At 37.7% G+C, this 19,398-nt stretch overlaps 1 protein-coding gene across 2 annotated transcripts in view; it reads left to right on the forward strand.

Annotated features, from left to right (window-relative positions):
• LOC113555851 (SLIT and NTRK-like protein 5) overlaps positions 1 to 18,249 on the forward strand; it is a 34,179-nt gene extending 15,930 nt beyond the window's left edge. The window contains exon 3 of one of the 2 annotated variants that reach the window (XM_026960415.1): positions 15,239 to 18,249. In XM_026960415.1, coding sequence (XP_026816216.1) covers positions 15,279 to 17,165 — 1,887 coding nt within the window. In that variant the 5' untranslated portion in view covers positions 15,239 to 15,278 and the 3' untranslated portion in view covers positions 17,166 to 18,249. The remainder of the gene's footprint in view (positions 1 to 15,238) is intronic. The other variant, XM_026960414.1, reaches the window with a different exon arrangement.
• Positions 18,250 to 19,398: the final 1,149 nt, after the last annotated feature.

Consider the following 19,398-nt stretch of genomic DNA (forward strand, 5'->3'; position numbering starts at 1 on the left):
TTACCACTAACGCGCTGTAACACCATTGTTTTATGCACCTATCATGCATATTTGTATACATTACGATAAAAAAATAATAACGATAGTAATAACAGTAATAATCATATCATATTATAAATATATACGAGTATAATATGGATCAACGCAGCGGTATGTCGATAAAATTATGCATTTATCCCAAACGCGTCGTATACGTATATACGTATATACATATATATATATAATATGAGTATATAGCACAATAATAAAAATAATAACAACAATACGCGATTGTGAAGAAAAAAAATTATGTCTGCAAAATCCTGCAGCTGGTGTTTGGCTGGTTTTTTCTATAGGTTTTTATATTCCCATACAAACGCCTACTTGGCATTGGGCAACAATGCTCGAAATGTGTAATAATATGTGTGCGAGTATGTATATATGTGTACACATGTTATAAATATATATATATATATAAATATAATTGACAGGTCTAAATTTAATTTCACTAGTAAAGGTGTCGTACACACAAAAGGAAGAGTCTTTTTGTTTGGGCGTTAATTCGGACCGGTGAAAAAAAAACCACGAGGGGATCGAACATTTGGTAAACGTCCAACAGCAGTGCGCCTTGGATGGATTTTGTTTCGTGTCGAAACGTTTCAACTGTTCCGAGAGCTTGAGAGAAAAAAAATCATTGAGACTAAAGAAAAAAATAAACCGAAAAATTACTTCGACTCGCAGCAACTACCTACTACTTTTGGTCGTTTGACACGTATTCCGCAAAGAGCGATAACGACGTCGTTCGCCCAACATAATATAAGACATGCGTGTATACAGAATGGCCATTGTGTTTTTTCTATTTTATTTTATTTATTTTTTTTTTCATGAACCTAACGCAAGAAAACGTGCAAACACAGTGCCCGGGTAGAGCCCACCCTGTGTATTTATATATTCGCGTTATTTAAAAATATATAGCTCGATCGGCGGCTAAAGCTCCGTCAATATAACACAATTATTGGATAAACGACAGTTTTCTAAAAGTGGTAATCTCCTCTCGAATTTCTGGGCGGAAAGTTTTAAAACTAATACCAGTCAAAAGAAGCAAACTTGCCAAAGTTTTTGCGAGCTAGCAGTTCTATAGATCAATTTGGACAAACGCTTATAAACGCCGCAAAAGTCGTGAACCGTAAAATTCCATTAGGTTTTAATAACCGCATTCTTCGGTACATTCTTTTCGATTGTCTACTCGTTTTTTGCGCTGTCGACAAGAAATAAAAATTAAACTAATTTTGTCAATATTTTACTTCAAATTGCGCGTGAAATTGTATTGTATTCCCGCAGGCGTGTTCTTTGTAGTGATTTAGCATTTGTTTTTCCCTTGAAAATCTGTATGCATCATTCAGCTCGCTATTTTATTTACGTCGTGTAGGTAGTTAATTAAAATAATTTAATTATTGTACCAATAACTGAATACACTGCAATGCGCACGGTTGTGTTGTGGAATTTTTATACGTTTAAATACGTCATTAACATGGGCGTATATAGCTATTGAGTAAAAAAAAAAATTAATAAAACATTTTAATATTTACATATTTATTAGAATTTATTCGATGTGTTTAAATTAAAACCAATCAAAATTCTTAGGAAATATTGTTATTATTCAAAATGTATAAACGTAACACAGTGTAATACACCGTTCCGTAATCACAACAACTAGATGATTAAAAAGTATTTAATTAAAACGTCGTGGAACGAAATATAAATATTTTTTTTTTTCAAACATAACTAACATCGACATCTTTTGAAGGGCGAAACCTACCTAATGTCCTTTCTGAAAAACGCCTATGCAAAATCTACTTGACGTAGACGACTCTAAAAAAAATGACGTTAAATACATTAATATAATAATGGCGTTGTGGTACGATGATGGATATAATATTCTTTTATTACATTGATATATTATCATCATCATCATCATCATCATATTATTATTATTATTATTCTCGAGTGGGACGAAAAATAAATAACAAACGGCTTAACAAAACATTTACGCCGCTCAAACTATTAAATAACAATTAAAAACCATTATTCATCCTGTTATAAAACCGTAGTAATCTCGATTGTTTTTTTCTTGCTCTCGCCGTAGTTGTCGTCGACGCTTCCTGCCACCGCCGTGAACCGAAAAGAAAACTTTCCCAGTAAGCATGATGTTTTCATGAAAATTATGCGTTGTGGAACCAGTCATTAAAAATAATAAAAAAAAATATAACAATTTTTCCATAAACTCATAAATGGATAATACCATTGAGCATATATTATACAGATAAAATATAATATACTCAATGATATTACAATATTATATGACTCCGCGTTATGCATACATTTTACAACGCGTATTTGTATAATAAGTAGTCAGTTGTTGAATCGTCTCGATAAATTGTTAACCGACATTAACATATTATTTAAATATTTTTATTATTATCGGATAGAGTTATTTAGTAAACAAAAATTAGTTATATATATATATATATATATATATATATATGTCCGATATAATGTCATCGTTTATTCGTCAAACACTATTATTGTAATATCATATTACACGACGGGACGATTATTATTATTATTTTTATGTATAGTCTTCAATGTTCACTTTTTCCTCTCACCTACGATAACCGATTTCGAGGTTGACCGACTTCAACGCACCGTCAAGGTCGATTCACTTTGGCCCTATCATTTTTCTCTTTAAGCTCGTTACGTTATCTCGCGCTCGCGCGCGCGATGGTGTGTGTATGTGTTCATATTAATACACGATATAGCTATCATAAATCAACAAGAAAGCATATTATAAGCTATTTCGTCAACTTAAAATCACATAGAACTATCTGCAAGACAGTAAAATAAATTTAGGATCACTTGTAAAACAACAATAATTTATAAGTCACCTTAGCGCTTTTTTCCATTTTACGCAACACATAACGATAATCGTAAAATTACATAAGCACGTAATATGTTATGTGTACACATTATATTGTTATTGTATACATCGATAGTTCAATCGTCGTTTATTAGTTGTGCGTTTATCCAAAGCTACGCCCGACCACCTACCCCCCAACCCAAATCCCCCGTGGTTACATCCATTTTGGTTTGTTGTACCGGAGGGATTTCAAAAAGCTCGAAGAGCATATTTCATTGTCGACAAATTTACTGCTGCAGTGGCATTTGAAAAAAAAGGCACATAATGCCCACTCCCACTTTGCCGTCATCCTACTCGGTGTGGCTGACGTGGTCCGTGTGGTCGTAAAACTCTGCGCGAATTTCCTGATTATTCCGATTTCTGGCGTCGTTTAACAACCAAAATATAAATAATGCACGATAACGCATTGTATATTTTAATGCCAATGACATATTATTATTATCCCAGTAGTGACTATACTGTGTATATTATGTGTATGTGTGTTGGTATTATTGTTGTTATATATATATATTTCCATTGTCAGACCTATTGCGCATTGTATAATATTTCGAAAATATTATAATATTATGAACGGGAAACGATCCACGACGACTGGATGTGATATTATAATCGCAAAAGAATTCCAATAACCGCGTGAGACGGATTTATTTATTTTTTGTCCACAATAAAAACCGATCAAAACACGTGACACCTACATATTATTATTATTATTGTACACAGTACCCATATATTGTAATACATCCGTCGTGTATAAACTGCATTTTAAACATGCTTCGGTCGACGCGATATGGCTAAACACTCCGAACTACACTGTGTCCGTGTGCACACACATCACAATAACAATAATAATAATAATAATCATATTGTGTATTGTGAATACTATTATTCCAGTAGCAATATACTCGAATACAATAAATATATATTTCTGTGTTCTTTCGTCGTCGTTTGGAGCTCTCGGACGCGAACGTATTACCCTGAATTTAATAATAATGCAGCTGCCGTCCGCCGGCCGGTCGCGTCGGCGCTCGAACGCACTTCCTATGGAGCGAGAGAGAGAGAGAAAGAGAGAGAGAGAGAGAGAGAAAGAAAAGGAGTCGGAGAAAAATAAAACTCGGCGGCCACGACGATGGGCGAGCGGGCGGGTTTGCGACTCTGCGGCGAAACTCGCGCACAAACGATGCTCGGCATTAACCGCGATTCCGCCGCGGCCGTTTGCGCGGATCTGGTCACGCCTCTCCCTCCTTCCGGCCCTGCCACGCCATAACCCATGATATCGCCCATACTATGATCGTATAAAATAGTCTATGTGTGTGTGTGTGTGTGTGTGTGTGTGTGTGTGTATACGAACATAATATATACGGCGGCGAGACCCGAATTGTATAGTATTTATATAATATATTATTATACTTTCTCGATATTATATTCTCTGACACCCCTCCTCATGACGCGGCAACCCCGCCACCGGTCAGTCAGCATCGATATTATCTAATGTATAATGCAATACAGCGACAAAACGGGTATATTATAATATATAAGTACAATATATGCATGCAGTTGCACATGCGCTTTTTGCACGTGACGTCGCGTTGTCGTCCCAACTATATATATAGACCAAGTTTTTTTTTTATGTTTTTTTGTAAAAAACGCTATCGTACACCACCGACATTCATCGAGACGCGAGCGACATTGACCTCTCGAGTCTATTGCGGAGCACAATATTTTTAATAATGTATATTATACCTACATATTGGTGCACATAATCACGGGTATCTCGCGTATATACTCGTCGGGGGAATGTAAAATTGTAAAGGCGGTAATCGTCCCGTGACCCGGTATAATGTACGCTCCACATAATATTTCGCAATATCGCCGTACAGTATACATTATACATATTATTTATTCATAAATATAATATATATTATATTTTAGTATCGACTCTCGTGCACACGAAAACCGTGTTTCGGTTTCTTGTTTTTCTCCGATAAAGCGCGTGATATTATTTATAATACACACACCGCATGCACAACAATATCTATGTACATATTATAAACGAAATACGGTACGCTTATTAAAACGTGCATACAAACATGGTTTTTATGGGCCACCCCACCCCCTTCATCGCCACTAATCATATTTTCATGACGTTTTTACGCATATTATATGTACGCGAGAAATTGCAGCCACTGCAACACGTATATGCACTCGATAATATATATGGTCGGGTTGCGAGCGCAATAAAATCCTTCTTATTCTTACACGTGTATAATGTATGTATACAAAGTATACGCATTGTTATACGCATGTATATGTATTGGCGAGTGTAATAATATGCAACCGCGGCCAGCCGTTTGTCGTGTATCGTCCGTATAATATGCCACAAGTATAATGTTATTTGTTACGTTGTTCGATCGTTTCGACGATATTGTCCCACACCGAGACAGACTCTTCCGGTCGACTGGTAATCATAATATTATATTTTATAATTTACTCGTCTTTTTCGCGACACACAGCTACAATGTAATGCACCTATATTATTATTATGTCGGTGTTCCGGTTCTTGACTCTGCGCGCTTTCAAACGATTGATACACAGTGGCTTCATACAGATCTATTAATTTCAAATCGAATGGTTGAATCATTATTGAACCACGAAATCTTTTAGAAAAATTAAATTGTAAATGTGTCAACGACCTACAGTACGGCCAAAAATATACTCTATTGTCCCTCGACGAATGTTACGCGTGTATGCATTTTCCGTCTGTGTCTTATATATTATATTATATAATACCCATATAGCACAGGCGCAATATACCAGTGTACCAGTTTATTAGGTACCTATATTATAGTGTGTATACGAAATCAAACTGCGAATCGCCGCTGGCGCGAGTAAAATTAATAAAAACTTTGGGTTACGACGACCGACCGAGAGCTTTTTTTGCCCGACCCGTAAAATACGCACACACATAACACGTGTATATTATATTATATAAACGAAAATGGAATAAATTAAAAAAGGTATATAATATATATACCTATATGGCTATATGTATATACATATTATATTATGACAAACAGACTTGGACGGCGCCTCCGGTGCGGATATAACGCAATTATAATATATATACGTATTACGACCCCGTCGTCGAGGACCGAAACGCAGCGCGTGTCTTATGCACTATATAATAATATAGCTGTATGGCGCAGACTTGGGACCACGCCAAACCGTGTGTATTGTCGTCGGCAATGTGTGTGTGTGTGTGTGTGTGTGTGTATTTATATAGGTGTATTTGTAATGGGTATACAGCCCCGATACGGGGTTCCCCTTCAGCCGTCTTGCGTTTGAGGTCCGCAAAACCGAATTGAATTTTACCTCGGTTTCGAACGCTCATTTTATACACGTAGTCTATAGATTATATGTATAATACGGGGGCAACCGTTGCCCCGGCGTATATATTATTTTTATTATTATTATTATTATTATTATTATTACATGTATAATGTGTATATATATATATATATATAATATAGATTTTTCTTTTTCGTTTAATTTTTTTTCCTCTTTAAACGACGTGCAGCATTCCACTCGTATGCGGACGACAATCGATTTATTCACGGACCATATAGTCCTGTGTGGTTGGCCCATGCGTATGAGTAACATATATATATATATATGCATTTTTCGACCAACGGTCATGTATAATAGCATCAGGCATCCCGCGGTATACGATGCCTTTTTCTATATATAACCTATACCATTAACAGAGACGAGATGTGTTTATATTATTTTCTCTCGCAGTTTGTGCGATGTTTTTGCTAGGTACTAATTTAAAACCCTTTTCGGGTGAATTGAATAAACTATACATAGCGTAGCCGTAATCCGGCATTCATAAACATTTCTGAATTAGAATAATAATTAAAGAAACTGAAAACATGTAACATTTATTTAATAATATATAATAAAAGTAGGTACATCTCGGAATATAGGATAAAAAGTAGTCTTAGCTGCAGCTGACTAGAAGATTAGTCTCCGAGTATATTGTTATTGTAATAATTATTATTATACAATTATGATAATTAAATGACAAACTTAAAGACATAAAGTTTTGCATTACTTATAAAATAAAGTCGCACCCTGCATGCGAATTCAAAAATCAGTGGAAGCAAAGGTTTTTTGTTTGTCGTTATAAGTTTTATTGTTTGTATTCCTGTTTAAGCGGAGGGTTTTCAGAAAAATTACTATTCGAAGGAATTCGTCTGACGGCTGGGCGTGTAATTCGAAAACTCCCCAAACGACAAAAGCCGAAAAAGATTTGTTGTTTTAGCACCGAACGCGTATGTATATATATATAAAATAAAAATATATATTGTATTAAAGTACCTATTCAATATACCTATATATTTATATATGAATTGCTTTGTGAATCGTTCGCTGCAAAAATATGTCTAGCAAAAGCAATTTGTCCTAAGAACAATATGTAATTGGCGAAAACAAAATGTCGCCGAGCAATTACCCGTCTGAGATCATAAATAAATCTATATAACCGTATAAAATTCGTTCGTTTGAGCGTTATTCTGTGTGCTTCACGATCTTTGAAAAAAGTAGGTCAACTTTATCGTATCCGGAGATTAGTCGAATCGCGTTCCTCTTTTGATACCTATTAACCACGTTAAGGAGAACCGACAACCGTGGTTATGGTGGTCTCTTATATATCTATATACACACATACTTACCAAACATATATACACCTATGTGTGTATGTGTGAATAACATTTACACCCTGTAATATAGTACGTAGCTGTATATTATATGCCGGTTTACTAAAACGTAGTAAGTACACGTACTCGTTTCACGTTTTTATCCGGTCGCGCACAGAATTGTTGAAAAAAATAAATAAAATATTTCTGCGACTATTTTACTGGAGAAATTTATATTCCGAGGCGGTTTATCATCCATACGCGTCGAATATACGTTTTTGCGGAGTAGTTAATAGCGAGTACCTGTACATAAGAATATGATATACATAATATATATATATAATAGACGTATATATAAAGAAAGAGAGGGCGAGAAAGAAAGAGATAAAGACTAATGCGTGTATTTGACGTACGTTTCACGGGCTTCTTGACCGGTAGGCAAATAATGATTAAACTTGCAAAACTCGCGGAAAAAGGTTCTTTTACTTTTTTTTTAAGTTTCTAGTTGTATATATATATATATATATATATATATACGATCTAATATATGCATAATACTTTGTATATACACAACGGCTATGACCGCATCGGATTCTGTAGGTATACTTGAACATGCTCGAGATAACGGTTCAAAGAAACAGGACAATTCACTTATCCAACAAGGAGTGCGATCTCCACCTGCCGGTTGGGCCTCCGTCGAGACCAAACAAAACAAAATCATCGGACCAACAGTGAAACACAGCGTGCGTCAGTGTGTTACTGTGCGGATGTATGTTTGTTTGTGTATGTTATGTGTGTATGTCGTATATATAAATCGAACGTCTGTTGAATAATAAATCGACTGACGAATGGATTTTGACGGATTTTTGTTTATTTATTTACCTACGTCTTTTTTCTTTTCATTCCTCTTCGGTCCTTCCTCTTTTATTCGTCATTAATGCTGTAGGCTGCGCCGCATCGTCAACACGATAGACAACCGTTTACTATTGTGCATACAACATTTCCATTGCTGATTATTGATTGCGTACTATCATTGTATAACAATATATGTACATGTGTAATATACTAATATTATAACATCGTGCTCTGGGCTGTGTGTATTCATGCGTTCAATTCCGACGTTATTGCGGAAATGTTTCCAATTAGATATATATAGGTATCCCAAATATTACGTTCAAGTAATGAAAACAACAATAATATTATCGTAAAACTGTGTCTCGTCGTAACCAAACACTTCGTAGTCGTCGCAGATAATATAATATGTGTCAACACTTAATTAAAACGCAATCATTAAGGTCTATTCAGTTTTTCGCATAAAATTAAACACGCGCTTACAAGCAATTATACTATAACTAATATATTTTATTAACTATGACATACTACCAAGGCCCGAGTTTCTGAATATACCGCAGAAATGTGTATTGTTATATGTACAGGCAATATTAATTTGCCTGTATTATGCGAAAAATGCGTGCTTGTCCAAATTCTCTTCAGAAATTTACCTACTGTAAAAATATATTTTGTAACATAAATTAGAATAAAATATGACAAAGACGAAGACTGTTAGAGCAGTGATAAAAAAAAATACTCCCTAGAATAAATAATGACATTATATTAAACAAATAAACACAGAGAGGTTGTATTTTGTATTGCGAAATCCCTCCGTTTGTATGATCCTTATTCAAATCCTATTTGACACAAATTCTCTACGACAATGGAATTGCTACCCTTAAAATAATATAATAATAGCATCATCTGATGAACAACTCCTCCCCTCGGTTAGGATTAAATGGATGAAAGAGAAAAAAAGAGAGATTATACGAAGAATTAAAGATAAATAAATAAATAAATATTGATGAAGCTGACTAATACCGATTTGTATTGTGTAATCAACTCGAAAAATCCCTTACAAAAATACTATCGTATAGAATTAATATAAAAACGTTATCTACTCGACTGAGTTTTCTAACTTTCTAATGTATTTTTACAGATCACCCGAATAAGCTAAACGATTTTTATACATTTAAAAAATAAACCAGAAAATATTTTCAAGATAAAACAATAAGTTACTAAAAAAAAATGTTGATAAAAAGGAAAAATATAAATAACAATAAAAATAAACGAAACGTATTATTTTGTGTTATCTAAATGAAAACTCCAAAATATTACGATGTAATATATATATATATATATATTCGATGACAAACACGTAACGTTTTAAAAAAAAATGTATATATTTATAAATAACACTATTACGACGTTATCATTTGCAGTTATACGAACGTCTAGTAAATGTACATTATATAATATTATGATACGCGCAATTAGTAATATTACCATCTCGATCACTGCCGGGTCATTAGGGGGAAAAGGTGAACGAACCGCCCGCGTATTATAAACACAACAATAACAGTAATAATATTAATGTACATTAATTTCACGCGTATACCTTATGAGCTATTATTATTTATTTATCTGTAATATATTAAACTGAGATCCGTTGTCGGGTACACATTCCCGACCTCTCTACCAATGCACAGAACTTTCGCCGCAACCGCATGCTTAAATATTATAATACGTGCCGGCCGGCCGTGTGGCGAGTGGCAATGGCGGTTATACGCATAATAATTATTATTAAACTAAACGAACGAATCACTGGCAGTTTGATCAACGACAACAGAAGCGACGATGGCCGAAAAATAAAAACGGTAGAATATTATATTGAAATTTATTGCACGCGGGTTTTTTTATTTTTTTTTTTTTTAATTAATATACTCCGATGCGCCGCGTAGGATTTACAATATAATATGATCTACAGAGAGTATTTGTTTGTCCGTTTTCCACCCACACGACGGTGTATCGTTTGCATTTTACGCTCTGTGATTAAACATAACGAAATATGCGTTTATATATTTAACGTAGTTTTATTATTTGGTGCTTACATAATATAATTAAGTATGTTGTATATTCGTCTGGGCCGTGATGAATAACTTAGCCGCCGACGAGGAAACTTGTAACGCACAACGAGCACGTAAAAATCTCGAACGCGAAAGTATTATAATATAAATAATATAATAGTAGACGACTTGAATAAACTTATACGACCGCTACACGTCACGCGCGGTTGCTGCGGTGGCGTTAGCGAGGCGGTGCAGAGCGAACACAGAACGGGTCAATGTTTATACTTGCGGGCGGCGGCGCTGGTGGAAGGAAATAGTATATAATATATTTTATTTTCGTACGTTTCACACTATAGCTTTTAATTCCGGCTCCCTAAAAACAGAGTCTTAAAGGTGTTCGTCTCACGGGATTCTGTCTAAATCCGTCTACCGTCATCTCTCTATTATAATACAACGACACCGCCGCCCGGTACGACCTGCCTCGTTTTCTCGGTCACGCGGAACGATAACGACTTACTTATATAGGTGCGCACGATCGCTTTTCTCCATTATATAGCGACTGAGACAATTTTTAGAGGACAGTTCAACTATTGCTATACATTGTTTTGAATCGACGTCGTAAAAAAACATGTAAAATAAAAAACCAATTAAGACGGTGTGTCGCCGTAGATTGTAATAATGTAATACTTATAAATGCCACGAAAGTAAGCGCTTTGATAGTATAAGCGACCACGACTGTGTTCAGGTCGTACACTCACCGTGTTCGCGGAACGATCGGTTTTCTATTATAAAAAGTGCAGATATTATAACGATATAACGCGGTGTGCACATAAAATACGATCTGTGCAGTACACCGACGAGACGGAAAAAAAAGACCGCACCCATTATTGTGTACAGGTGAACCGTTTAAATAATATAAATTCGCGAACGTGGTGTCCGTTATACGTTTACGTATAGGTACTGCTGCAGTGTGCATTTTTTGAATACTCTGCCGAGGGCCGACTCGTTCACGCGAATACACCGTAGGTATGCAAATCGTATATGTATATGCGCGAGACGCAACGAGACGCGGTAAACTTGTTAATTATTATGTCTTGCCGGTGTGTGTGTGTGTGTGTGTGTAGACTATTGCTACAGCTGATCCGGGCGTACGATTCCGCAGTTGTAGGTACGTGCAGTGTGTACGCGCGTACTTCGTTGAAGTGGCACACTACAATGCACGACGAGAGAGATAGAGAGAGAGATAGACGAAGACAGACGGAGAAACTTTAAAGTTTAAACTTTATAAACGTTAGATTCCCGGGAACGTCACGAGTCAAAAAAAAAAAAAAAAAAAAAATGGATTAAGCGCAGAATTTCCCGAATACTATACGGGAGAAAAGTTTTGATGAACGCACGAGCCGGGGTCGGCTTTGTATCAAAATTGAATAGAAATCATTTGCGAGATCCACGCGCTCGACATTCACATAATGTATGGGTACTTATACCTTACGTTTCGTAGTTAAAAACTATTACGTTCATGTATATTATATAACGCGTACACCGGCGCCGGATGAGGCGAACCGCTGATGGGTGGGCGATTACCCCTCCCGTTATACGCTCGAGAGGCGATATAAGACTGTTAGAGGTACTTTTGAATAATTTCGAATTCGATTAAACAGTGTAATGTGCTCGCCGTTCACGTTCGTACGGAGAAAAACAATTACCGAAAACCTAAAACACGTCTCGATGCAGCGGCATAATTAAAAAAAAAAAAAAAAAGTAAAAATAGTCGGTTCAACCGTCGGTTTTGTGCAAGTTTTTATTGATAATATATTGTATTACCACTCGACCCATTTCGTATATTATACTCTAAGGCGACGGCTGCGCGCAGACCGAACTGAATATTCGATATGATTATGGTTTTTTGCGCGACACGTACACCGCCGGCAAGTGGAATAATTTTATATTTTTATCATTGCCCGACGGCGATGGAAACGACATTTTTTTTATATCAATTAAAATCCGTATAAAAAAAACTGACGGTTGTATGCAGCTACTCAATTTATTTTCTCAAAAAGAACTCCACAAAACACTAAAAAAAATAGTTCAAGCAGTTTACCTGATCCTTTATTAACCCACTTTATAGTACAACACGATTTACGTGCAGTCTATAACTATTAACGTGGTAACTACGCATGTTATAATTTTTTTTTAATATATTAATATATATTGTTGAAACGAAATTCAAATACCTTTGAAAAACGTCCTCATTTTATTTTTTGTAGAGAGAGAAGTGGCTGATAAAATTCCGTATACGCAACTACTTTATTGTTCAACAAAATTAAAATAACTTTTACACATTTAAATAAAACAATTATTATACTATGTACTTTAAAATATTAACAAATAAAAGCTTCTGTCGGCCGTAAAAAATAAGTCGGCAAATGGCATATCCCTTTGTGAATAAAAATGTATAACGAGCAACGCTTCGAAATACGCACTTAATAGAAACAAAATAATTTCTACTTTCAGGGAAACGTACCTACCCCAAGAATATTATGCAAATATTCGTGTTTACGATGTTAGAAAATAAATTATGTTTAGTGCTCGAGCGTGCATCATATTATAATATACCTTGCGACACGGCCGAGCAAAAAAAATATACATATGTCCTATTATAGTGATGTAATGGACAGTATAAATCTAAAAAAACATCTATCGACGGACGCTATCGTAATTAATATCTCGGCGACGGGCATTAACAAAATAATATCACTGATCATCGGACTATAATGTTTTGTTCCATTCGTATTCCTCTCTTTGTTGGTCGGTCGTCGTCCACACGAGGTTCTTTCTATACGGATAGAAACCCGTTTCCCCGGTGCAATGCGTACCTATCGTGCGGTTACGCCTCATCAACGAAGAGTAAAAACCACGGTTAAGCATTTTAATAATATTATATTGTCGTGTCTGGGTCAATTTATAACGTGCGAACGTGTGAAATATATATATATAAAAAAAAAAAAATCCTTAAAAAAAAAAAACTAAACAGCACTGTCCTCACACATATTGCGATGTGTGTTTTAACCAAAACATTTCAAATACAATCGTTTCGCTTACGAGTTGAAAAAAAAAAACACAAAGAATAATAAAAACGTGTTTAAAAAATAATTAAACCATAATAGTAATAAATCAACAACGGCGCGGCGGACAGTTTCACGCGCGTCTGAATAGTTTCGGTTCCAATAGCCAGTATAATATAACGCCTGCTTTGCGCCTAGGCCAGACACGTTTATATTTTACGCGTGTGCAAAATATTATGATGGTTTAACCCGATCGTTTCGCATCCACCGCCTATAGCCTGACTTAACCAAATCCCTGTTTTGTCAACACATAATAATATAACGTATTTTTTTTTTTTTTTTTTTATTGTAGTTATTATTACTATTATTATTATTATTATTATTAAGTGCATCGTATACGTGTTTTAATAACAATTTATATTGTATACTCTCTACACACTCTGCAGATGATCGATAAAAAAAATATTACTATATCTCGGGTTCTTTCCCCTACGTGAGTCATGTATAATAATAATAATATACTAATCGCCTTTGTTGCTTCTTAAGCGACGCATTCGTGTATGAAATTCCATAAAATTTGAAATACAAAAATGTAAATAGCTTTTTACTGTACCAATTTACTCATGGCTCACTTCATCTCGCGCACACTGCAGATTGTGTGCGTCAATACATAATTTAATAATATATCAATCATAAACGTTTAGGGGTCTCGTAATAAATCATCCGTATAGTGTCTATCATTTTCAATATTTTGCAGTTTAACATGCAAACGAATCGATATAGGAAAAAAAAAAAAGGAAAAACACACGTGTAAACAATAATTATTTAACTAGCATTTCGCCGAAACACTCGTGAATTTGACTTTGGCTGTTCGATAAGTGATTTAGTTCAACCACGAAAGGTTAAAGACACCGTGCTAAAGTCCGACGGTTCATAATAATTATTTATCAACGCGTTCTTTCAATATTATGCATTATATATAGAACGATTCTTGGTACGAAAAAAAATAGGTAGAAATGCGTACATTATTGATTTGTGGCGTATACGCCTTGGAATATTTTTCTACTCATTAGATTTCTTTTTCGTTTTATATGACATGCAATTGCTGACATTACCAGTAACAAAGGAAAACCTTTTATAAAACGTCATCGCAACAGAGAAATCACGGCGCTATACTCTGACCTTAATGCATTTTAAAACATAATGTATTTGGTAAAATCGTTAATACTTGCGGATACAACGGCTGTGATTGCGCTTCAGATAATGTACACATTTTATGTAAATTAACGTCGCCTATATGGCTATACGAACAAATACATATTAATATACACTTTTATAGAACGCAACGGTCATAAAATCATATTAAAAACTATATGTACCATTAGTTGATAATAGATACATATTATAACATTAATTCTATTCATTTAAAATTGGCCGCGAATTCATAATACAACGATATATTTTAATATAAGTATAAACAGTTGTATTGTAAAAGGTCCGTGTCGAGATAATTGAACACTATCATGAAAACTAAAATAAACATTGTATTATAATTTTAATCTTACTCTATATAATCTGTTGTCGATCACGTGTAACGGTTTTTTTTTTTTTGTTGTGTTGCAGATGTTTCGCGCGCGGACCGTGTAAGCCACGCCAAATCAAAATGTTTGCGACCAACCGCGTCTCGGTCACGTGGGCCTTCACCATATTGGCCGTGACCGCGATGATACGGGCCCACTGCCCGTCCAACTGCTCGTGTGACGATGACACGCTAGTGGTGCTGTGCAAAGAAGGCAACCTAGACGTGATCCCGATCACGCTGAACCCGTCCATTCAAAGACTGATGCTCATGTACAACCGCATCAAGATCGTGGACGCGTCGTTCCAGTTTTACGGCGCCCTGCAGTACGTGGACATATCACACAACCACCTGGTGAACATACCCAACAAGGGCTTCGAGGCCCAGGATAAGCTCGTCGAGCTCCACCTGAACCACAACAAGATCTCGTCGATGAACAACAAGACGTTCATCGGGCTAACGTCGCTCACCATACTAAACCTGCGCGGCAACTATCTGGAAGACTTGCCCGACCGGCTGTTCGCCGCGATGCCCAAGCTCGAGGAACTCGACTTGGGCGCCAATCGCATCACCCGCATCGATCCGGCTTCGTTTCAGGGCCTGACTCGACTCCGGGTGCTGTACTTGGACGACAACCAGCTCCGGGCTGTACCCACGCCCGCATTCAAGTTCCTAGGAAACTTGGCCGAGATGCGCATTGGCCTGAACGCGTTCACTACACTGGACGACGATTGTTTTGCGGGGCTCGGCCGTCTGTCCGTGCTTGAGCTTACCGGAGCGGCGTTGATCAACATCAGCAGCAACGCGTTCAAGGGACTGACCGTGCTCAGGCGGCTGGTGCTGACGGACAACCGACTGTCAGCCATACCCACCAAACAGCTGTCCGATCTGAACAGGTTGGAAGACCTGTGCGTGGGACAGAACGACTTTGTGACGATCGAACCGAACGCGTTCAAAGGACTGGCAAACTTACGATCGATCGACGTGTCCGGCGCGTCTCAGCTGTCCGTCATCAAAAAGGGCGTGTTCAACGACAACCTCAACCTGGAAACGATCAACTTCAGTAGCAACAAACAGCTGGCGACCATCGAAAACGGTGCTTTCATGGGGCTGCCCAACCTCCGGAATCTGATCATGCGCAACAACGCGTTCACGTCGTTCGCCGAGGGGATGGTCACATGGCAAGAATTGCAGCAGATCGACCTGACCGAAAACCCGCTGGTGTGCGAGTGTTCGGTACTGTGGCTCAAAGAGCTGCTGGCCCGCCGCAACACCAGCCACGTAAACTGCGCCAGCCCGGCACCGCTCAAGGATAAACCGCTCAACTCTCTCGGTTCCGACGACCTGTCATGTGCCAAATACTACACCAGACAACAGGCCATCGTGGGCGCGGTGTTCGGGTGCACGGTAGCGTTCATAGCGCTCATGTTGCTGTTGGCGTACCGGTTCCGGAAGCGTCTGCACCATTCACTGAAGAAGACGTTCTGGAACAAGGAGACGGTGAACCGCAAGGACCTCGAGTACCAGAAGACGTTCTCGGACGACGAGTTCATCGTCCGGAACTCTAACACGCAACACCACACCGGTCCTCACGGCAACCAAACGCAACAGCAACAGCAGCAGCAGCAGCAATACCACCACCACCACCAGCCCCAACACCACACCCCGCAGCAGCACAACCAGTACCACAGTGGCGTACAGCATCACGGCCAGCAGCAGCAGCACAAACAGCAGCACCACCACCTCCAAAACTTTCAGCAGCACATCCAGCAGCAACAACACCAGCATCACGGCAACGACCATCACATGATGATGATGATGTCGCCGGCACCGCCGCCCCCACCACCGCCGCCGCCGCACCACGGCACGTACAGCCATCACAACCAACACCTGTACCAGCCGCAACAGCCGCGACACCAGAACACGATGCCGCACCGCAACGACAAGCCGATACCGGTCACGGAGCTGTAGCTAGAGCTTTTCGCCTCGACGCCGACGGGCGAGAGGCGATACCAGACCGCCGGCACGTCCGACGGTACAACTAATGTCACTGGTTTTTCGTACATTTCCGGCGAAATAAGCAAATACGGAGGCGGCGGCCAAACGCTGAACAACCGATCTCTGCCACCGCCCGGTTACCGCGTCTACCACCCGCACTCTCTCCGCCGTTTCTGCGACTCTTAAACCCAGCCACAAACAATACACACTTGCCGACAACCCCGTTATACTTGTCCCTCTGCCCCTGACGACCCCAATCGCACCGACAAAAAATCCTACTTGCGCACGATCCCCTCGCCACCTTCCACCACCCGTCACGTCATCCACTGATAACCCGATCTCCGGCTCGAGTGCTACTCGGACGTCGTGTTGTCGTCTCGACCGTGCCGGTGGCTGTGGAGAGGAGGAGAGGCCAAGTGGCCTTTGTAAACCAGTTATGCGTCTCAACGATCGCGTAACACGCAAAGCACGCGCTACGCCTCGTTGTAGGCACGTGTCGGTATATATATAGTAATATATATATATATAATAATATATACCGTTTGATAAGAAATTCGAAAGAGTAAAGACTGCAGTCGTTGTGTTTTATGGGATACGTTCACGATCGAGTCCGAAAAAATATTCAATATAGGAAAACCAATGCCGTCGCGGCCGCCGCTACCAACACATCAACAATGTACGTGTGTTTGGAGAACGTTGGACACTCACACACACACACACTCACACACAGATCTAGATCTAGTCGTAGAATATTAGTATAGAAGATTAATTTGCAAAAAAAAAATTTTAATTTTGTAAAAAAAGATAAATTAATCATTTTCCTTGTTGTATTCTGTTCGAATATTTATGTGATCCATTGTACGAGTCAGGCGTTCTTCTATAAATTAATAAAAGTATTGCTGTTGTAATCCAAACCCGACGATTTTTTTGTGCTAATAATGATCAATTTTAGAAATCGTCATTATATTATGTGTAGCTCTCTACTTTTTATAAAATTATTATTACTATCATAATATGTATGTTATACATTAATATTTAAAATAACTTACTTAACATAATAATTATTCTCTTTTTTTATATAATATTATACTATTCAATACGGTTTCATAGTGTATTATACGTCATAATGTTATAATGGTATTTTTCTAAAAAAAAAAAAAGTTAAAAAAAATGAAATAAAGAAAATTCATTTTGATCATTAGTAGTGTTGTTAGGGTTGAAAAAAAATATTATTATGCAACTATTATAATTCGTCTTTGTGCTTATACAGAATGTTTTCAATTAAGTAGCCTTAGAAAAATAAATGCACATAACAATGTTATCTAATGAAAATCTGTTGCATTTACCCGTAACGAAATGCATGGCCGACCACTAAACATCGGTGTCGCATGCACTGTGTCGATATACATTATGTATTTCCCCACATATCACACGGCCAGATTCCCGTGGAGTAGTGACACACACCACACTATCCGCCGGATATATAATATTATTCTCACTGCTGTCTATTGTCGCCGTTGAATAAATGAAAAAATAACTGTTTAAAACGATCTTTCACTGTTTATTGGTAAATTAAATTATTATTTTTTTATCAATCGCTTTCCAATAGAGGCTCAACGGCCATTCGATGTCAAAGCGATCCCATTTCCACGGTCTCGCTTTCTATTAATTTTTAATTTTTTTTTTTTTTTTTTTTACTTATTATAACTCGATAGCAATCGATATTTATACACAACGATATCAGTGTTATTTTTCCACCCATTTGCCGCCCATCGCTCCACGCTTATAACAACCTCCTATTTAATTATTATATACGCCTGACCTTTTCCGAGCGACAATCTGTCGAGTACTTAGATCTGTCCTCACTTGAGTGCTTTTACACACACGCGCGGCGACGTCGAGCAACACTCTGAGGACGGTGTTCAAAAATCGTGTACCCTCCGCCGGCGCGTTTGAAAATGTTTAAATGGCCCCCACTCGACCGTAGTTATTTGTCGATCAACATTCATCGACGGCTGCTTCGTACAACGGTTTTAAACGAAACACGACAACCGCACAGGTATATTGTGTTGTAGTACTGTAATAGTGGTTGTGACGGTTATTAGATGCCGTCTTGCATCGATTTTTCGGTCGGTATTTATTAAAGCGCGTTTAACGATTCAAAACAGCCGATGCAACACACGATAAAACAAAATAATGTTATGTA

The sequence above is a fragment of the Rhopalosiphum maidis genome, chromosome 3 (genome assembly GCF_003676215.2).
Source record: "Rhopalosiphum maidis isolate BTI-1 chromosome 3, ASM367621v3, whole genome shotgun sequence".
Classification (NCBI taxonomy): Eukaryota; Metazoa; Arthropoda; class Insecta; order Hemiptera; family Aphididae; genus Rhopalosiphum; species Rhopalosiphum maidis.